Source organism: Ixodes scapularis, unplaced genomic scaffold, assembly GCF_016920785.2.
Source record: "Ixodes scapularis isolate PalLabHiFi unplaced genomic scaffold, ASM1692078v2 PGA_scaffold6__148_contigs__length_123643588, whole genome shotgun sequence".
NCBI lineage: Eukaryota > Metazoa > Arthropoda > Arachnida > Ixodida > Ixodidae > Ixodes > Ixodes scapularis.
In genome coordinates, this window is record NW_024609881.1 from 70,754,373 (window position 1) to 70,777,468 (window position 23,096).

A 23,096-nucleotide genomic window follows, 5' to 3' on the forward strand; every position below is an offset into this window, starting at 1 on the left:
GGCGCTTCTAGCGCCTGTCCTGTCGTCCGTGTTTCTTCATTGTCCCCGTTCGCGCTTTTTAACCTTTTATTCAGGAAAGTTATGAACGCTCTTAAAAGCTGGAGCATAAAAAAAGGGAGATTTGCCACATGTTTCTGAGATCGATTGATACATCGAATTAAAGATGGAGTGGTTAACACTCTTGTCTATCATAAAAGACGGAAATTTGCCCTCACTTCCAACGCTGTGCTGAAACTAAAAAAAAAAATAAAGTGGTGAGAGAGGGCATGGCGATCTTAGAAGCTAAGATTGTGGTGATGCACAAAATTCCTTTCAAGCGATGACAGAAAGCTTAGACGTGGTTACAGGATCGTGTTCTTTCAAAATAGTTCCAAAGCCGTGAACCCCTTTCCAGGTCGGAAGTAAACTTTCTGAAAGAAAGAATCGATGGATAAATCTGAAACCTCTATGTCGGGCGAAATTTGCCGTGTTGTATAACCGGGTGTCTAGGAAAACGTGTGCAGTGTTTTCTCCCTGCATAATCAAACGCTGATAAAAAAAAATACATTTTTAAAAAATAAAAACAAAAACCCCACTAGAACTAGTGCCAGCTATAAACACGACTATTGAAGTGACAGATTTCAAACCTCCTCCAGATTTACCTTGGCTTGATTGATATAATAGTCGACCATACTTCTTTGCTAATCTTCAAAACGAGAACAAAATAGATGCACCGAAAACGATTTAAGTTGTGCGGGGTTCAAATTTTTGCGAATTTCTGGAGTAAAAGCATTAGCGAGTTAAAAGTTTGTATCGCGAATATGTCACTCCACGCCCACGGTAGCAAACACACGGCAGATCACTGCAAATCTCGAGAAATTGTGGCCGCGAAATATTCCCGAAACCCACGCTTTCTCATATTCACGGAATACTGACCCCGCGAATATAAAGTCGATTAGAATTTACTCACTCCTTTGTAATCGTTTTTATTTTTTTTTTTTTGCATTGTAATTGTTTATGGTAGTTAGAGTTTACTTGTAGTTTTCGTGCTCTAATATTTGTGTTGCTGTATTATGCAGTCACTTGTGTAGCTTATGTAGTTTGGTACTAGAGGCCTAGTCAAGCGACCTCTGCTCTCGATTCTTGCCACAGCTTCAGTGCACATTCGTATTGTCTGAAATTCGAAAGAAACAAGCAAAACTATTGCCGAACATTCAGTCTCCGTCTAAATGTAGCATTAAAGGTCCGGATCGAACGCCAAAGTTTCAGAAGTAATCATTATCCGATCCAAACCTTATTACAATTGTTGGAAATCTCCAACGAGCAAACGAGGCGCGTTCCCGCTAGCAGACGACATTCACCTCCATGTATTCATAAGCCTCGTCGACTGCCATTTTTGCCGTTAAAATTTCGAGAATTCATTATTAGTTCTGAATTATATATATATATATGGAGTACATCTGGGCAGACACTGAGGGTTAAGTAATGCACAACTTCTTTTTTATGTTAAAAAACAAAAACAAAAAAAAACACTAAATATTTTTTGACGCCTTTTGTATATCTGTTACCTCTTTCTGAAATAGATTGCGGTTTTAGCAAACTGATGAAAGTCTGGTTAACCCTGTCTTTCGTAGTAGACTGTCATTTGCCCTCGTTTGCCACGCTATCTACTCTCTGCAGATGAGAGGCTCCTCCCACCAAGGCCTCCCTTCTTTCCACTTTAGCAGAACAAACGCTGGAGAGGAGGAAACCGCCAATCACGGTCAAGCAAATAGCTTTGTGGAAAGGGACCTGTCCTGCCTTTCTTAACCTGCAGCAGACGATGCCAACAGACCCTTTCCGCAATAGTGAAACGATGCGTAGATTACGCGCAGCCGCCATTAGTTGGTCTCCTTCGCTTCCGGTGTGAAGCCCGTGATTGGTTCCGAGCTCGCGCCGAGCACTGACGCAGCATTCGTGTGGAATGCTGACGAAGCGCTCGTCTCCAATGCGTGCTCACAGTGAATGACCAACTAATGGCGGCCGCACATAATCTATGCATTATTTCTAAATTTTGAAAAAAAAAGGTCTTTCGCTTAGTTATGGCGACACTCTGTACTACAGTCACTGACAGAAGAGTGAGAACGGCAGGGCGTGTCTTTCGAAAGCCCCGCCTCCTGCATGCTCTTCGTCGTGCTTTGGCTGCACGTGCGCACTCGAGATGCGCGAGACGCCCGAGCGTTGTTTCATAGAGCCTTCTCTATTCTCACAAAGCCTGGCAGTTCGACGACGGAGCCATGAGTGCCCGATCGCAGATTTGGAGCGCGACGATCTGCTAGCACAGAGCATCCAAAAGCCATTTCTCGGGGAACCCAGAGCCGTATATTGGGAGAGTTTGGCCTATGGGCGGAGCAAAGGCCGCTGCCAGCGCCGAATACTCCTCCCGGGGTTAGGGCGTGAACTAGATGTGCGACACAGCGTCGACCAATTATCAGACCGCGACGTCGCAGTATGAGAAACGACATAGAAAACATGAAATAGAAGCGTTCAATTTCGGCGTCTCGGGGACAATTTGCTCTATGCCGGCTTGAGAACAGCGCCTCAGCTGTGGGTGGGGCGCGCTAGCGCCTTGGTTGAGTCCCGCTCGGCTCGTGCGCGGGCTTTGGCAATGCTTTCTTTCCCCCAGTTTCAGCTGAGACGCTGTTTCTAGCAAGACGGGCCTGGTTTGGAGCGCACCTTCGTTTATTCTACACTTGAATATGGACGTGACGAAAACCTCACATGCGCCAAGTTTTCAGTCTCCAAGAGTTATACCCATAGAGTTATTATAATGTACGCTAGAGGTTCAACTGGCGCTAGTCTATGCGACTTCCGTGACGCAAATTGAGGCAGACAGCAACCAGTCTACTTTTGCGGTGCTCCTGTACATTCCTATGGGAAAACGCGCGTGCATTTTGTCTCTTCGCCGGAAAATAACATGGAACACTTTGGTTATTTCGATCGTACCGAATAGTATGTGTCTTAATTAACATTGTAAAAGTGTAATTGCTTTAGTTAGCGCATTTTTCTTCATCAGTGAGCGATGTTTAACTTCGCTGCATTTCAGTCCCAAACGTGTGTTCCGCAGCAGGTGTGTAAAAACAAGCGACGATTCAAGGCAAAATTATGATCGAAACGAATATAAAGTGTGTTCAAGGCTCGCCAGCATTCCGGTGACGCTTGTATATTGATAATATGCCAGTCCTGTCACCATATGAAAATGATCCCGTCGTGCATGAGCGGATAAAAACCTTCAACGTAGAGAATAAAGTCCGTGGGATATGAAAGGTGTCTCTTCGTATTATTTTCTCTGCCGGGCAGCTTTTATTGCGCACTTGTTCTCAAAGGTGTCTAGCGCGCGGGTGATATTTTGAACGTAGAACACGCAGCTTCGCTCAGGACAGAAAGGATAAAGCGGTACTCACTTATTTAAAATCGGAATAGATTACGTGGCCTTCAATTTATTTTGATCGTACATGCACTGCGAGTTACTGATCAGGTGCTGCTGCGTAGTTCTTGCCGCCGCTCTTGATTTTCCAGATGTCCTTCGTTCGGTCGTTTGGCATGTATATCCCCCATGCTGGAAATCGCCGACGCCGCGTTCGCGCTAACAGTGTCCGACAGTGCACATAAATACACGCTCGCAGCCGTTTTAGCACCGTTTTAGTGCGATGAATTCGAGAGAAAAACGCCGTAACTGACCAATTATTTCGTCGGCGTGACTGAGAAATGTTCCAAACTACCTAGTAAGTACGAATTATTTCGGATATTTGCTCTTATGATCGAGCGCAGGGAGAAAATGCACTCACTTTTTCCCATAGAAATGCATTCCCGGAAGTCAATTTTCGACTGGTTGCTGTCTGCTTCAATTTGCGTCAGCACACTAGCGCCACTTGAACCTCTAGCGTACATTATAATAACTCTATGGTTATACCTTTCTCCTCCAGTGAAGCTAAAACGGCTTAAATTAGTCGAGTCTCATTTTTAGGTCTCATGATTACCGCTAGGGGCTGTTATGCGGCCTTTGGTTGGCCCCGAGATGCTCGCCTACTCAAACCAATGCAGACCCTCCCAATACACGGCTCTGGGGGAACCTAGAGCAGGACGCTCGCCCTCCCGCGGCGGAAACGGGAATCGCTCTAGTGAGGGTCCCCCGATCATACTGCTGAGCGGGCACGGCGGAACTGCGCGCAATCATGGCTCGCGAAATGTCGTTTCCCAATGCAAACAATACCCTTCGCTGTCCCAACGTAGTGCTGCAGCCAGTATGAGATTGTATCTTGTTAGAGAGGTTTAGTATTGCGCATAGAAGCAAACGAAAGCGCTGTGCGTTTGCGTTGCGTGCCCCACGCTGTGCGTGCGCCTCATCGCCATGCGCCGTCCAAGACGGCAATTTCGGGCTCCGCACACCCGCAGTGTAGAACACGCCAAGCTAACACAAACACACAGCGCTTGCGTTCGCTCGTAAACGCAATACTAAAACTCACTACTCTTTCACCGGCTTCCAACGCCAACAAGACGTGTTGCAGTGAGCAGCCGTGCAAGCAGGTAGGCGTTCCTTCGAACTGGAAAGGCTGAGATTGGCAAAACGACGGAGCGTAAAAATGGAAGCAAGGCTAAATGATATGAAAATATTAATATTTTAAAAAAAGCTCTTTTTTCTTCTTCTTTTTTTTTTACTTTTTGGCATTTGGTATGGTAGGTAGGATATTGGCGGCGACTTTGGACGTTTGGCCGATTGTCAAAAGTCGCGACTTTGATAACAAAGTATACTTTACCCCCAATTAATGTAATTTTACATGTATTTCTCACATTAGCTAGCATGTAAATTTTCATTTATTTTAGATTATACTTTTATTTTATTACTTGGTACTTAAAACTACTGCAATATATGCACCAGTGATAATAATTAATTAGCACACTTTTGATTGTCATATTTGTTCGCGCGTTGGAAATTAGATCATAAGCAACACATTATATTAGAGCTTGAAAAATTACGTATCAAGATATCTCAATTTTAATATTATTATTATTATTATTAATACAAATCGCGGCAATGTATGCCCCCAGTTAACGCCAAGATCACTAAAATACGCCATTTAACCATAATGGTCTTTCTAAAAAGGTATAATTTTGTTTTCTATTTAGCATATGAAAAACCCTGACATCGTTATCAAGATAGACAAACAGTCAAACACTGCATGTAATATAAAGTCCTATGTGTCACGGATTGCTATAAAAAAGTGACACACACCTCAGCTGTCTGACTCGGATTTCGTTCTTGCGTTGTTGCTGTGAGAACAGCGTTTATTAATTTATACGTCTTGTAAACATATTCTAAAAAATTGAATTGTTGTCTTATTCTTGTGCTGGGAAGAATTTTAAACTAATTAATTATCTAAATACGGAAAAACCTATTAAAAGGGCAACAGTTCGTTATTTTCCATGACAACTATCTGAGCGAGAAAAGGCAGCGAGAACGCACAAATATCAGCACTGATTTTTGTCAACTAGAAATATAAGCCTAGATCGAACATGTATGTCACAAAATAAAGTTTCCGCGAACAACTTCTCTAACTAAATAATTACGATATGAGACACATCTTGAGTTATGAAAGAATCCAAAATTAAGACCTATATGGGGAAATTAAATCCAAAATAGAGGTTAGTTTCGGTTTCTCTCCAGATTTAAAACACGCATCCTGGCGTAAATATTACGCTAAACACCGTTCTTGTTTTCAGGGATAAAAGGTGTAGGTTTCCCTGCCCACAGCCTGGAAGCCCCGGGTTCTCGTCCGTGCGGTCCACCCCGGAAGAACACGTAACAACAAGGAAGGATTTCTTACGTCTTCTTTATTCCTCGTCTCGACCCCGAATGCCCCTGCGCCTCGCCTCCCCCCCCCCCCCCCCCCCCCCCCAAGATGCGCCCTGCCGGCGCGTGGCGCTGCCGTCGGGCGCCTTGCCCTCTGCCGGCGCAGTCAGTGGGGCGGCAGCCACCACAAAGGTAACCTGCGCTCATAACACCCTAGCTTCCTCGTATTACCAGAAATAATTTGCCTCGCTCAATGAAGCCAGCACACTGGGCAGGCTCAACAGCGGCACGCATCTCCGACCCTCACCATAACCGCCATTTTGGAAAATGAGTGGCGCCACCTATAGTTAGTTGGAGTCGCGAACAGAGGTCGGCATTTTAGGTCACCCTCACTCACCCTCACAGCCATACTCACCTAAGCCCCTCACTCACCCTCATCCTCACAGCTACACTCACCTTCAGCCCCTCACTCACCCTCATCCTCACAATCACACTTACCTTCAGCCCTTCACTCACCCTCACTGAACCTCACGGCCCTCACGCCCCTCACGCACTTATGGCCCTCAAACCCCTCACGCACTCACCGCCCTCACGGCCCTCAAACACTCATGGCCCTCACGCCCCTCACCGCCCTCACGGCCCTCACCGCCCTCATGGCCTTCACCGCCCTCACGGCCCTCTCGCCACTCACGCACTCATGGCCCTCACGCCACTCACCGCCCTCACGCCCCTCACGCACTCACCGCCCTCACCACTCATAGCCCTCACGCCACTCACCGCCCTCACGCCACTCACCGCCTTCACGGCCCTCACACCCCTCACGCACTCACCGCCCTCACGGCCCTCACACCCTCACGCACTCAAAGCCCTCACGCCCCTCGCGCACTCACCGCCCTCACGGCCCTCAGACACTCATGGCCCTCACGCCCCTCACCGCCCTCATGGCCCTCACCGCCCTCACGGCCCTCTCGCCACTCACGCCCTCATGGCCCTCACGCCATTCACCGCCCTCACGCCCCTCACGCACTCACTGCCCTCACGGCCCTCAGCACTCATAGCCCTCGCGCCACTCACCGCCCTCACGCCCCTCACGCACTCACCGCACTCACGCACTCATGGCCCTCACGCCACTCACCGCCTTCACGGCCCTCACACCCCTCACACACTCACCGCCCTCACGACCCTCACACCCCTCACGCACTCATGGTCCTCACGCCACTCAGGCCAGCTTCGGATGGGGCAATTTCGTTTAGAAACCTGACGTCGCAACACCAGCAACACGGGCCGCCCACGTTCACACGCCGCAACCAAATGCTGAAATTTGCCATCATCATCATAAAATTTTATTTTTCTTGCACTATTTAGACAAACAATTACGCGCTATAAACGTGTTTTATGCATTTTAATCTGGTTGAGAATACTAACGCACCTTTCTGAAACAGTTTTTTTCCAAAAATGATCAATTTCAATCCAGAACCAAGTCTTTTGTTGTCATCATCACCGGCACGGGGTGTCACGTGAAAAAAGTGAAAGCCGTTTACAACTTCCTGTAACGCCGAATTGGAGCGCAGCTCTTGAGGAGGAGGAGTGGAGGGTATATTCCTCCTCCTCCCTCGTGATCATGCCTGCTAGTCCTCCCCTCCTGCTCCCCCTCCCTCTCTTCCGAGTACTTGTGTAGCTTGTTTCCTGAAAATAAGTCACATGACCAGCGGGCGGTCACGTGACCCCCCAGGAGCATGCTAGACAATGAGGGGAGGAGGAGGAGGGAGAGGAGGAGGAGGGCAGAGGTCCGGGGGGTCACGTGACCTCGAGGGGACGGGATCACATGACCTTGGGCGGGCCGTCACGTGACTTCGGCGGGGGGAGGGGTGTCACCCCCTGGGGTCACGTGACCTTGGCGGGGGAGGAGGAGGAGGAGGAGCGGAGGGGGAGGAGAAGGAGGGGGAGGGGCGACGCCGACGCCGACGCCAACGCCGCACAGGCTGGAAACGGGCCATGTGACCCCCTCCCCCCGAGGTCACGTGACCCGCCCGGACCATACTACACAATGAGGGGAGGAGGAGGAGAAGGAGGGGGAGAGGAGGAGGGGAGGGGAGGAGGAGGAGGAGGAGAGGGAGGGGCGCGGTTACGCCGACGGCGACGCCAACGGCGACGCCGACGCCGCTCAGGCTGGAAACGGGCCCCTAAGAGCTGCGCTGTAATATCGCGTCTCTGATTGGATGCAGCCGCTTCAAACGTCTTCGAATTGCTCCGAGTTGTTCGCTTATTTCAAGCCGGACCCGATCTCAGCAATTCATGTCGATCTAGGAAAAGCCAGGGAACAACCCGCCATCAACACCAAAATTGCTGAGAAAGTTGCTCCGTTTGAATGGGGCCTCACGCACTCACCGCCCTCACGCCCCTCACGCACTCATGGCCCTCACACCACTCATGCACTTACCGCCCTCTCGGCCCTCACACCCCTCACGCCCCTCACGCACTCATGTCACTCACCGCCCTCACGCCTCTCACGCACTCATGGCCCTTACACCCCTCACGCACTCACCGCTTTCACAACCCTCACGCACTCATGGCCCTCACGCCACTCACCGCCCTCACGCCCCTCACGCACTCATGGCCCTCACACCCCTCACGAACTCACCGCCCTCACGGCCCTCACGCACTCACGGTCCTCGCAGCCCTCACGGCCTCACTCACCCTCACACTCATGAATTTCCCGGGTTCAGAAACTCACTCATCCTCACCTCACCTGCGGAGATGAAGATGAGTGAGGGTGAGTGAGGGCCCTCATGAGGGAGGTTTGCCTAGGTATGGTCGCGAATAGCTCCTACGGAGCACAGTAGCGCAATCCTTTGATCCGCGTGTTTCGCCGACAACATGGCCGACAGAGCGGCTCGGCGCGAGTCACGTGGTATTTGGGGTTCCAGGAGGCGGCCCGCCCTATGGGAGAATACATGGAGATCGACCCAACATGGCTTATTAAAAAATAAGCGCCGAGTTGACACTTTTCGAAACTAGTCTGTCGTGAAGTTGGTAAAGCACTAAACACTTTATCAACGTTTCGATAATATTGGATGCGTGTCAAAATTTTGAGAATGCAATTTCCAAGCCAATGGTGTTTGAAGCAGACGATTTCTGTGCGCAGCGAAGATCGACTTTCTCGGTCGGCCGGAGCGGGACACGTGAACGCTGTGACGTCGCCGTGACGTTGACGCGTCGTCTGCTGCATGATGCAGCTCATGCAATTTTTTTTACAAAAATTACGTCCTCACTTGGCACACAACTCCACGCAAATTTTTCTAAAATGTTCCTTTGTTATGTCAAAAATTATCGTCTTTCCGTACATCTTTACAACATTGAAGAAACAACGATTTTCTCACGTTCCCCTTGCATTTCTGACCGGAGTTTGAACCTCCGGGCGGTCGCCGCTGGTCGCCGGGAGACGGCGTTCTAGATTGCGCTACTCCAGAGCCGTTTATACTGAGAGTTTGGCCTTCTTAAGGAGATTTTGGCAGTCTGACAACCACAGCAGCGTAGTCTGACAACCGGGGGATGACTACTTCCGTCCGCCATATTGTGGATCTGACTCATAGGAACTCTACGCGATTTCACAGGAATGAACAAGACAAAGAAGTAACGCCATATTGTGTTATCGCGAAATCCGCTGGTTCTAGCGGCCAACAAGCTCCGCCCATCGGCCAAACTCTCTCAGTATAAACGGCTCTGCGCTACTCTGCTCCGAAGGAGCTATATAGTGCTCTAAAGGAACCTAGAGTTCCTCGATATGCTCCCCCGAAGGGGGAGCAGAGTGGCGCATTTGTTTTCCCCGCGCTGCCACGCCGCTATTCGCCGAGATCCATCACGTGAGGAGCAATGCATCCGGCGCCGTGCAAGAAAGCCCAATTTACGGTCGCTCCGCCGAAGTTGCTCGCGCCCCGGCGTATGTTCCCCTGCTTTCGCCTCCTTCTCCTCTTTTTCTGTTTTCCACGCGCGGCGGCGCGCGAGGCGCAGCTATTCGCCAAGTTTAGTCACGTGAGGAGCAAAGCATCCAGGGCGTGCAGGAAAGCCGGCGCTACGGCCACCCGCCGAGGCTGAATGCGCAACTCTGCTATTGTAGGTAGCTATATACAGGAACTCTAGGGGATCCTAGACATCAGCGCACAGCTTTTGCAGCGGCGCGGACCCGAAACACACTTGTTCGCTCGGGAGAAGTGTGTATCGGCGTCTCGCCGCAGCGGGGCGCCAGTCACGTAGCTCTCCTCTCATTTGTTGTCTGCCGCTCCACTTTTTCCATTTCGGCAGCCGCTTCTCGTGGCGATCTCTGTATATAGAAGGCTATGGTTGTTTACACTTGGAACCAAATTGCCCACAATGATTGCTCATTGTTTTGAGCTAAGGTTATTCCCTTTTATTGTGTTTGTTTACATCTGTGTTCGAATGTACAGTATGTATATATTCACGATTGTGCAGGTTGTGTCATTGTGCTCTTGCTTTAGTATAGTACATTTTCTTTCGTGTGAGGTAGTTCACTCGTGTTTTGGATTTGTCACTTTTGATATCGTTGTATATACGTTGCTAGCCTTTTGTTAGCGTTGTATAAATTCCTTCGGTGCCCTGCATCAAGACTGCAAGTTTCGGTGGCAAGAGGCCACACAAACCAGCAGTTTTTTTCTTTCTTGTCACCTTTCAACCCTCCGTTTTGTTGGAAAAGTAAAGGAATTAAATTATTAAGGTAAGGGGCTTGTGCTGGAGGCGGGACAACCCGAGTTCCTCCATCTCGTTCTCACCCAGCCAATGACTATAGTACAAAACAGCCCTAAAACCGTTAATTCCCTTTAAATTAAAACCACTTTTTTTTTTAACAATGTGTGGAAAAGTGTATAACGGGTATGTCTAATCGTAGGTTTATCGTGTCGCTGCTACGTACGGAAAAGGCTACAGTTGTATCAAAACAATAGATCTCTCCACACGTACTTGCGTTGCGCCTACAAGCAAGCGAACGGGTATCTTTTGTAAATGGTAATCAACCGTCGTATTTCCCGGTTTGTAAGTAGCACCGTTGAAGTAGTGAACACCCTATAAACGGACGTTTTCACAAAATAAAATTCGTACACCAGCTGCGCCTTTGTTAAGTCGCACCTATATAACATATGTGTATTGTGATCGCAATATATGCCCAAGCAGGAGCCGGTTTCAACATTGTCGTCAGTGGATCGAACGAGAACTACAACCTCCACGGCAAATTCGCACAGTTAGGGTTTACTCTTGAAGAAACCAAACGAATAGTCGAACCGCGTTACATAAAACGCACAGACGGAAATGAAAAAATAAAAAAAAAATTAAATTTTACATTAGAAAATACCTGCAAGACCCATGCAATGCGACTAATTCTTGTAGCAGACACTGTAAGTTTGTGTCTCGTGAAAGCAGACGAACACCAAGAGCCGCTTCCTACTGGATACATGCAGCGAGGGCGCGTTTAATAACATGTTACTTTTGATATTTGTCAATTATATTATTTACGGTATGAATCAAAAGTACGACCTTTTGCCGACTGGGTGTTCCACAGAGTTGCAGGGACGACTCGTAATGGGTTATACAATGGTGCAATAAGTGGAAGATGAAACTTAATGTAAATAAATGTGTTCATAGTTTTACTCGAATAAATAAGAATACAACTAAAGCTCTCTATCAAATGAACAACGAAACTTTACAGAAACAAGAAACATTGAATTATCTAGGTGTCACGCTTTAAGCACATGGAAGGCACACACAGACGATGTTTTTAACCGGCCAATCGACCCCTTCGATATCTCCGTCGAATTACATTTAAAAAAAACAACTAAGACTGCAAGCGAACTTGCCAATCTTGCCCACGTATATATGCCAAATATTGGAGAGACCTGCACTGTCTAAGACCCTATTAAAAATACATAATAAACTAGAGAGCATGCAAAATCATGCTCATCGCTTCACGACCGTTACGCAAGTGTCACTGACATTATTAAAGAAATGGGATTGCATTAATGGGCACATCGACGAAACAATTTGCGTTTCAAGTTTTTATCCGGCATCTATTATAAAAACCCTGGCATTACTGGTGCGTCTTGCAGGTTACCCCGGATTATAAGCTCACAACTTTAAGTCAATATTAATAAATTACATGAGCTTTATACAGGACGCAATTGTGTAACCGTTTCTTTTTAACACCGTTAGAGGGACATTAAACTTCTAACTTTTGTGTTGTCTTTTCTAAAGTACCAAAAGAAAACAGGTATGCCAAAAAACTAAACTTTCCACGAAAAAAAAAAAACCACAGCGCGCGCGGTATTAGGTTACGAGATTTATTATTTATTATAATCGCGACTTTATAATTGCTACGCAATTTTAGAAGGCCGTGCTGAAATAGCAGCACGTTTTGGAAGCGCTTTTTCCAGGACTTGAGTGAAAAAATGCAAATATATTGAGCTATTGTTTTAAGGGAGAAAAGTATATTTTGCGGCATCCATGTTCTATATACACCAATTAACACGTTGTTTACAAGGAAGTCCGCTTTTCCATACACCATATGTGGCCACAGCGCACCCGCAGAAAACAGTCTAGTTCACTTACTAAAAATGTAATTGATTGAAATTACTTTTGGTTTGAAAGTGTTCCTTAAATTACTCGATTCCTTGGCAAAAAAAAAAGTACTTGACCGGGTTACTCTATAAAATACAACCATTACTTTTCCGATTACTTCGAAGTTTCAGGACCGATTTCCTGCCGATTTGAAAACGGGCCTTTTCGTACTGCCCATTATTGAATTAGAATCATCGAATTACAAACGACTCATCTTTACTCAATACACCAATTTTGGTAGTACGTAGACCTTCCTCCTGTCGGAGAAATGGCTCGAGAATACCTTAGTAGGAAAAGTGTACAAACACAACGGCGCATTAAGAACGGAAGGGGAAAAATAGCAAAGGTTACAAGTAATTTTCGTACTTCCAAAAGTAATAAGATTACTCTCGTGATTACGGCCTAATAAAAGCAATCAATTGATTACAAAATTTTCCTAAGAAGCAACCGATTGTAAGTAATTTGATTATTTGTAATCACCGCCATACAAGTCTGGCGGAAGCCCGATTCGGGAAAGGTGAGGCGGCCAAGCATGAGGAGTTCTGTGATGTCAGGGAATTGAGTTGAAATACGCATGCACTTAACAAAACAAACAAAAGACTTTTTGATATTTTATTTTTTCCTTTTTTTGGAAATGAATATTTTAAGTTTTCGGATTGTTTATGCTGCAAATACGGACATCTTTTTTTAGTGTTTGTGTGTGCGTGTATGTGAATGCGTGTTTTCAAGAATAAATCGAAGCGCAACTGGTGCCCTCCATAATAACTGGCGGCCACTGAAAGAAGAAAATCCTCCTAGTCCGGGCTCAGCGACCACCAGTCGCCTAGAGGGTGCAAGTTGCGCTCCATTTCAGGTGGAAGTCATTTGGATATTTCGTATATCTTGTCGATCTTAGAACTTTCCCTAAAATCATTCTATCTAACCTTGCGTGTTTGTTTTGCCACCTCACGATAACGCCTGATGTCGACACAGGTTCAAAATTAACGAGGGCTTTTCAAAGAATAAAGAATGTAAAGACCGCCGGACGTGTTTTCCTGAATCAATGCTCCAACTGTAAAATGAACACGAAGTCTTAGAACAAAGAAGAAAAACAGCCTGGGTCAAAACTAGTTTGGCGGACGTAAAATTCGTTGCATTTAAAATACCCAGCATTTGTCCCGAAACATCCTCTTACGACCCTTTCTGTTTCTTCACTCACGAGGATCCAAAGGTTTGCGTTCGAAGATAACGCTCAAGCGGGATGAAGGAACGCTACCTGGAGGAATCAAAGACAGTGCGCCAGCATTTTAAAGTCCTCGCAGAGATCAAGCTCAAGCACAGATGAAGCACGAGTCCTGTGTCAACGCTCGGCTGGGCCATCGTGTCCAATCAGTCTGTCCAAGGACGCCCGGCTTCATGCTCGGGTTATGACGATGAGTTGTCTCCATCCTAGTGTGATGAGGTTCCGTGGATGTAGACGATGCTGTTCATACGCTTTGATTGTTCTAAGGGGTGTTGGATAAGGGCCAGCACAATCGGAAAAGAAATAAAAAAACAATAAAAAACTTAAGAATAGCTGGAAGAACAAATGACACAAAAGAGTCCAGTGAAGAGGAGGTTGAGACAACTATACCGGATAAATGCCCTAAGGTCAATTGTGAGTGCACACAGTCAATCAATCCGCTTCAACCACCGACAACTCTTGAAGCCTATTACCTGATTCCCTACAATCTGGTACGAATCCTTCGATACTGGAATGGTATTGCACATCCCCACTGAAGAGGCCTCGGAAAACTCACACAATAGTTTTACCACAATTCAATGCTTTTTAGGTCTGTGCAACGATTAAACATTTCAAAGGCTACCTCGATTCGATATTTCAAACATTTTAAAGGGGTCATGAAACGATATTTCTACTTTCGGTAAATACTACTTAGAATCATTCTCTGTCGTTAAAAGTCGAGCAAATTTGCTTTAGGTATCCTTTCTAGGGAATGAGTAGCCGCCAGAAAAATTCGAGGAATATGAGCATCCTTCATCCATCCAACTCAAAGCCAGGACAAGCGGCCATATCGCATGGTGCCTATCCTCCACCGCCAACGTTAATCATAATAGCCACGTGCTGGGGTTAACAAAGTAGAAAACGCGTGCTGAGTTCCAGGCATTGTTAGAGTTCGGCTATTCATATCACCGTAGTTGTTGGACACGAGCCACTACATTAGTGTCTTCTGAGGCATTGAATGTTACGAACCGAAGTCGAAGTCTCACGCAGCTCTCGTGTCCAGTCCATGAGCCGCGCTCAACTGTCGTCAGGCGGGTGGTTTTGATCCCAGAATTGCGCCATCAAGCTTTGCGTAGGCAAGACTGAACGAAGTAGTCGTTCCCTTTTATCCTCTTCATTTCACCGCGACAAAGAAAATTCTGAATCAGTGGCGGACTGTGCGAGTATACTTGGGCAGGACTAGGACCAGCACGCCTCCGCAAAGTCACGAACATTCCAACCAAATGTCGTTTCATGAATCATGACCCCTCTAAGCGATTAATCGGAGAGCTTAAATTGAATAATTATTCGGCCAATCGGTCCAACTTGGATGCTGACGAAAATTGTAAAAATGTTACTAATTTATAGTGAATCAAGAAGCATTTGTAAAAAAATGGATAGCTGGGATCTGCGTAGCTCTGGCAATGGAGGAACGAAAACGGGCGTTTTTGCGTTTAGCAAGCCACCCGGGAGCGAGAAAATAAACCAGTGTACAGAAGAAAAACAGGCTAGTATAAGACAGGAACAATGCACAGCCTTTGGTTTTGCTTTATTTTTTTATTTCACTACCTCCCAGTTTTAGCTCTAAGCAAAATAGACGTAAAACGTCTTGCGAAACTACGTTCGCGTGCCCAAGTTCAGGAATGTACGTTTGGAATTCGAATTTTGCGAAGTGTGCCAAATGTGTTAGTCCTTATTGCCCCAACTTTTGTGTTGGTCCTTACTGCCGCACCCTGTTCGTTTAAACGCAATGGGCTGATTGCAGAAGTAGTGTGGTAATATAGGCGTATTCGTATTTACTGACGACAAATCGCCAGCCACTAAACACCATTTAATGAAACAAATTAGCAGCACCTATTTGATTCATATATGAGATAATAAATTTGAAAAGCAGCAGGGTGCTTTATTGATTCCTTAACACCTTACCAGCGGCGTAGACTTTCCATTTTTCCGAGGGGGGGGGGGGGGGGGGGGGCAGGCTGAGAAATTCTTCGGGGGGGGGGGGGGGGGGCTTTTTTTTTTACACCGGCAATTATCAGTAGTATATTTTAGGGGTTACATTCTACAACGTATGTATATCTTCTTCAGCTATCATTCTAACAGCAGTGCTCTTGGTCCATTACTTCTTCTAATTTTTATTAACGACTTGCCAACTAATATTTTCTCACGCATGCGACCCTTCGAGGACGACTGAATCATCTATTGCTTCACTGGGCGCGTTAAGCTGTGACTCCACGACTCCGGTTCAGGTAACTCCGTCGGATTGGCTACGAAACGGACTTCTGGAACAGCTCCGGATGGAGTATGCGCCCTCTATATGAACTTTTGGTTGTTTTATTTATATATATATATATATTTTTTTTTTCTGGTGGGACATCGCAAAATGGCAGGCTGCTGTGGAAGCAGACCAAGGGGACGTAAAAGTGATCGATGCCGTATTACCTTCTCGCCAGAACTGGAGATTGAAGCTAACGAAAGCACGCTGGGATTCCATTTCCCATGTATTTTGTCAATAAAGGCAACGTGGGCGTTATTTTGTTTACATGACATTACTAGAATCTCGTTACATGGCACGTAAACAGCGTCTCAGTAAGGATCATGGCCCGGGGGGGGGGGGGGGGGGGGCACAAGCCCCGATGCCGCCACCCCGCCCCCCCCCCCCCCCTTCCCCCCCGTAGTCTTCGCCTGTGCACCTTACCATATGCAGTAGCAACGAGGAAAAATGTAACGCAACGCCATTAAGAAGGACTATTATCCCCCAGGCAGCTAAGCAGCTAAGAAAGCTAAGCTAAGAAACACAAACACTGTTCCACAGTCCCTGATTGTAAGGGAGACAACTCAGTGGCAGTCCGGCGGAGTGACCGAGCGGAACATAACATTCTTGTTCTGCTCCTCAGATAAAACGAAGAAACCGGGCCAGACCATCGACACTACGGCTGCAACATTACCACAGCCGTACGACACACCGCACGACCGGGCGACAGGCGGCTGATAACCGGCAACGCCTACCAGACAGCGCGGGACATCGCCCATAAAGGCAAACAGCAGGCTGGGAACCAGCGCAGTCCGGCGGAGTGACCGAGCGGAACATAACATTCTTGTTCTGCTCCTCAGGTGGGTGCATTTTCTTTTTTTTTTCTTTCCTTGCACCGTACACTCCGCTGGACTGCGCTCTCCCCTACTGAGTTATGTCTGACATCGAAGAGAATGTTTGCTTAGCATGTATGAAAGAAGTTACGGGTAATAATCCAGTGTTAAAATGCACAAAGTGTAACAATCTGTACCATATTGGGAAGTGCTCAGGTGTCACCAAAAAGGCTAAGAATGCAGTAAATCCGCTGACTTGGCTGTGTACAACCTGTAAGCTGAACACCCAACGTCAAAGACAGCAGGGGGATGACCAGATTGCACAGGCCACTGCGGAAGCTTCAGATCACGGGCAAGCGGCTATAATGGCACAAATAGTGCAAACAAACAAAAAGATGACTGAGGTTTTAACTAGGATTGAAAACATCGGAAAAAAGCTGAATCTGCAGTCTGCGCAACACGACACTACGATCCAAAAACTAGATAATCAGGAGAAAACCATTGAATCTATAGAAAAATTAGCGAACTTGCTATCTGAACAGTACGACGATTTGATAAAAAAGATGGACTCACTAACAACTGTCACGAACGACCTAAGGAAAATAACAAAGGAGATTGAACAGCTTGCATTTGACAATGACGCGCGAATAAAAGACCTAGAGTGGGCAGTTGAAAATATGGAGCAATAGTCACGAAGAAGAAACATTGAAAATCATGGGATTTCCCCACACGTGCACGAAGTCCTGCCAGCAATTCTAAAAAAATCTAGCAGCGAGGCTCGACCTACCTTTCCAGAGCCGGATAAGATCGAAGCCATGCACAGACTAAGAGCGAGAGATGATAAGATTGCTCCGATCATTGTCCGATTCAACGACCGATTGGAGAGGGACCGGTGGGTCAGCAAGCGTACCGCGCTAAAGGCTGATCATATCTTCATCAATGAGAACCTGACAAAGCTGCAGAAATGGTTGTTCTAGAACGCAAAGGAATGTGCAAGGGAAAAGGGATACAGCTTTGTTTGGATGAAAAATGGAAAAATACTGGTCAGACAAAGGGCAGGATCGGCAGTGATACGTATCGGCAGGGAAGATGACTTGAACAAAATCCGATAAAATGGCCACATGTAGCGCACTTAACGACTGGAATAGATATGTAAAAAATATAGTAGCGAAAGAGGGAAAGGAGGAAAACAGCTTCTATATGTCATTCAAATTAACATCAGAAGCATTAAAAAGCATTGGAATAAACTTAATGTATACCTTGCTACTTCGCTCGAAGATATCGATGTAATAATACTAACTGAAGTCAACATTGAGGCCAAAGCACCGTTACCGTTTCATATAGATGGATTTCATCCAATTTCAATACGTCGAGAGGGCAGAAAGGGGGGAGGAATATTAGCTTACATAAAAAATGATTGGTCTTCAGACCGTGCCGAGGTGTTTATGAATCATGCAGAAGTTCTTGTCTTTACTGTTCACAGGCCTGAAGTGTAATTTACGGTAGGTGCGTTCTACAGACCACCCAGTGGTAATCTAAACTTATTCTACGATGAGTTCGTAAAACTCTTGAACACCTTTAATAATAATGACCATGTCGTATTAGCTGGCGATTTCAATATCGATGTTATGTGCCGCAGCAAAACCGGAGTAGAAGAATATCTTGATATATTGTCGAACTGCGGGTTGGAAATTATGATTGACGGTTGCACGTGGGAAGAATACGTAACAAAAACTTGTATCGACCATATAATAGTGCGTTCTTGTACCTTAAATTCTGTAGCGGCAATAATACAACAAAAAGTAGCCGATCACTACTTTGTCGCTCTAAAGGTTATGCGTGAGGTCGAAACCAAAAACACGCCGGGAGAACAATACAAAGAAATTCTAGATAATAAAAAAATAGACAGCAAAATTAAAGGTTATAACTGGAACGCTTTACTGCACCTAGACCACCTAAACCTTTCCAAAAGAGTGATAGAAATATTCAAAGGAATATATGACAGCTCTATTAAAAAAATAAGACTAGAAAAGCGGAAGCCGTTTGGATTAACGAAGAAATACTAGAACTAAGTTATGAAAAAAGTAGACTATGGAATAGATGTAAACAAAACCCCCAAGATGCAACTCTAAAGGAAGAGTTTAGGCAGATACGGAATAGAGTGACGGCGAAGATTAGACTAGCAAAGAAGAGATTTCATGTGACACAACTCCGAAATTCTGGGAAGGACCTAAGGAAAACGTGGAATATTGTAAATCAAATAATGGGAAAACAACCTAAAGACAGCGCTGACGAATATATAAAGAAAACTTTGGGGTCACCGATTACTTTACCCTCGGTAACAATTTCAATAATTACTTCGCTAAAGTTGCACAAGACTGGCGTCGGCCAGCAAACAATACCACAGAGACTGCAAAGCCACTGTCGAATGTATCGAACTCGGCATACTTGCCACTAATAACAGATACAGACTTAGAAGATATAATTAACAGCATGTCAATCGTAAAACCAGCGGGATATGACCAACTAAGACCACGAGGTATAAAAGTAAACTATAACAACTTAAAACATGTTTTGCTGGCGGTAATAAATAGAATATGAGAGACAGGAATTATACCGGATAACCTTAAAGTTGCGATAGTTCGGCCTATTTATAAAAAAAGGAGGGACGAAGGAATTAGGCAACTACAGGCCAATCGCTCTCATGTCCGTTATCTCGCGGATAATGGAAAAATTTGTTTTAAAAATAATGACCTCTTTTTGAGACAAATATTCACTAATTAGTAACACCCAGTATGGCTTTCGGCAACAATTAAGTACGACGCTTTTACTTGAAGACATGACAGATTACATGAATGAAAAAATAGATTCTAATAATATAGTACTTGCAATGTTTCTTGACGTGACAAAGGCCTTTGACACAATTGACCATTCCATATTACTACATAAAATAGAAAACCTTGGCTTTCGAGGGCATTTCCTAGACTTATTTAAAAATTATTTTTTCAACCGGGCGCAACGAGCTAAGATAGGAAAATGCACCAGTGACGCTGTGCACACAACCTGCGGTGTGCCGCAGGGATCTGTTTTAGGCCCTATGCTTTCTAACATCTACATGAATGATCTAGCCTTATTACCTCTGAAATCTAACCGCCATCAATACGCTGACGATACTGCATTAGTCCTGGCAAATGAAAATTGTGATACGGCAGTCAAAATCATGCAGAGTGACATCAATAAAGTAATGAACTGGCTTTCTAAAAGCTCTATATTTGTTAACATTAAAAAAAAAAAACACAACTAATGTGCTTTCGAACGCACCAAAGGCGTATTAACCTTACAAAACACATCTTCTTGCATACAAGTCAATGCACCCAGTGCTGTTGTACGCCACTTTCATATACCGCTCACGCGAAATATCTAGGCATGTATTTTGACGAGCATCTGTCTTGGAATTCCCATGTACAGCATCTAATAAATCACTTACGAACAATATCATCGTATTTATACAAATTACGGAGCGCCGCGGATATTAGGCTAAGACGATTAATTTATCAAATGTTAGCAGAGTCAAAACTAAGATACGGGATTACTATCTATGCATCCTGCTCAAACTTCAAAAAACAAAAAATAAATAAGTTAATAAAAAGATGGTGCGGAACATCGCGTATGGAACCAAACTCGAAAATATGGTGTTTGAAAATCAGCTGTCAGAACTTGACCTGTTGACAGTAAATAAACTGCGCAAATTTGTCATTCTAACGAATCATTACTTTACATCCGAGTTCAAAATAAAAACTATCAAACAAAGGCAACTAGAAAAACGGGAAAGTTTCAGATACTAAATATATACACTAACTATGGAACTAGGCTCAGTAAATTTTATGTACCCACATATTTCAACCAACTTCCTGAAAATTTACTCAATCTCCACTCTTTAAAATCTGTAAAAAAGGAAATCAGGAAATGGTGTATACAGGAAACTGAAGGCTAACTGGTCGTTCTCGTGAACTCATCTTTTTTTTTTTTCTACTGCGTATTTTTGCGTTCTTCGATTCCCTAAGTACGATACTCCAGTTACTTGTAGATTTCTACCTTGACCAAATGTGTTTTTTCTTTTTTTTGCATTGTGTATTTTTCCTTTGCGATACCTTATGCTGCTTTTGTCGTTTCTGAGTATCATGACTGCTCTTTTGTTGTTTGTAAGTATTTGGCACATGCTATTTCCTTAGTACTGTAGACGTGATGTCCAAATTGCAACGAATATGTTTTGTTTGTTTGCTTTGATTCTTTTGGGCTTCAACATTGAATAGATGTTTGAAGAAAATGTTTGTAGGATTGTAAAAACCGAGTACCCGTGTAAAACTACTTATTCTTTTAGTGGACTGCCCGTTCTCACGCACAAGCACGCAAGTGCTTTTGTGAGACGGTTTTTTTGTACCTTGATGCGGATCTGTGAATAAACTATTATTATTATTGTTATTATTATTACGTCCTCATAACTCGGTTAAGCTCAGTCAAAAATTGAAACCCTGCCCCACATCCTCAAACTCTTAGGAAGACTCCTGTTTAAACGCGGGTGAGCAGAATATATGCCCGGTAAGTACCTTGTGAATAATGTTGTCTGCGTAATCATCGACAAGTCAACGGCACATCTTCAGAACTAGGTTAGGTTCTCTCAAAAATTCAAATAATGTCCTGCAGCCTCAAACTCGCAGGAAGACTCCGGTTCAAACAGGGGTGAACAGAATCTACCCGACAAGCACCTTGTGGATGATGTCATCTGCGTCATCATCCAGTAGCTCGCGGCACAAACACAAACACTGTTCCACGTTCTTCGACTATTAAGAGAGACTTCGGTTCCAACGCGGGTGGGTAGCATCTGACCTTAAACATAGTGTGGAGAATGTCGTCTGCGTCATCGTCTACAGACCAACAGCGCATCCACCGAACTAGGTTAAGCTCTGCCAAAAACTGTAATCCCGTTCCACATTCTTCGACTGCAAGGAATATTCCGGTTCAAACTCACGAGGGCACTGTCTGCGTGGCAAGCACCTTGTGGATGACGTCGTCTGCATCATCATCTACGATCCTACAGCATATCCTAAGAACTAGGTTAGGCTCTGTCAAAAACGTAAGCCCTCTCCCACATTTTCTGATCGAACGTCAGAAAGGCTCAGGTTCAAACGCTAGTAGGTAACATCTGCCCGGTAAGCACCTTGTGGGTGATATCATCTGCGTCCTCATCTATGAGCCAACAGCACATCCTCCGAACTATGTTTGGCTCTGTCAAAAACATACACCCTGTGACACATTTTCTGACCGACTGTCAGAAACACTCTGGTTTAAACGCTAGTGGGCCACACCTGCCCGGTAAGTACCTTGTGAATGATGTCGTCTGCGTCCGGGTCTTCCAGCAGGTAGCTCGTCGATCCACGGGACTGCACCACCGCCTTCGGTTTGTCCTGGCCGTTGGAGACGACGCGGAGAGCGGCGCCGTCGCCGTCCGCCATCTTCGCCCAGGCTTCGACCGGGAGCTCGGGTCCTTAGGGGCTCCGCGGCCTAATACATCGATCGAACCGCTGCCGGCGAGCCTCGCCCTCTGCAGCGGGTGTATCTCGGGGCCCTATACGTCTATCCGGGTTAGTGGAGGATGCGTCGTCTGCAACTGGCGTTTCGCGCGTGTCCGATTTGTGTCGCCTACGTAAATGATGCGGAGTTTGCGTGTTGTTGGCTCGTTCGCTTCCCTCACGCGCTCGCTTTAACCGACGTCCGTTTACGGGCACCGTTCGTGGGGAAAACGCGAATGCTCGTGTTGCGTTTGTTCTCTCTTTCTTTGGTTGTCGCTGATAGAATAGGAAGTCCCGTGGGATGCCCTAGCACTCGCTCTCTTTGCCCTTTCGGGGTGGAGACATCGTTCGTTCCATCGCGTGCCGTCCGAACCTAAATATATATATATATATATATAAAAAATGCATATAAGTACGGTTAGAAAACACTCTCTACAGCTACGAGCTACCCCAAACAAACGCCAATGTGCACTTAAAAAAAAAAAAGCTCGTGATTAAAGCTGACTGACAATTATTTTCCAGTAGAATATGCAATGATGTGTTTGCTAGTGTGCGACGGCAAGCAGAGTAATTTAGCTTGTCGTACGCTTTAGGTCGACGAAAGGGAAAACTGCTCGCAAAAACATGTATACTTGCAAAACCATACTGCTGCGACTGCTAAAAAGAAAGAAGTTTTTTTTTTTTTTTAATATTAACATTTTGTTTTTTGGCATTTCATTACATTCGACAGTCTAATGTCCTCTTTCGCTGCACAGTCGCATTCGTTCAA

General features: G+C 45.5%; 1 protein-coding gene across 1 annotated transcript in view; it reads right to left on the reverse strand.

The window, feature by feature from the left end:
* The window catches only part of LOC8026964 (ras-related protein Rab-37), a 191,953-nt gene extending 169,662 nt beyond the window's left edge, over positions 1 to 22,291 (reverse strand). Inside the window, exon 1 of the mRNA XM_042294444.1 lies at positions 22,139 to 22,291. Coding sequence (XP_042150378.1) covers positions 22,139 to 22,270 — 132 coding nt within the window. The 5' untranslated portion in view covers positions 22,271 to 22,291. The remainder of the gene's footprint in view (positions 1 to 22,138) is intronic.
* Positions 22,292 to 23,096: the final 805 nt, after the last annotated feature.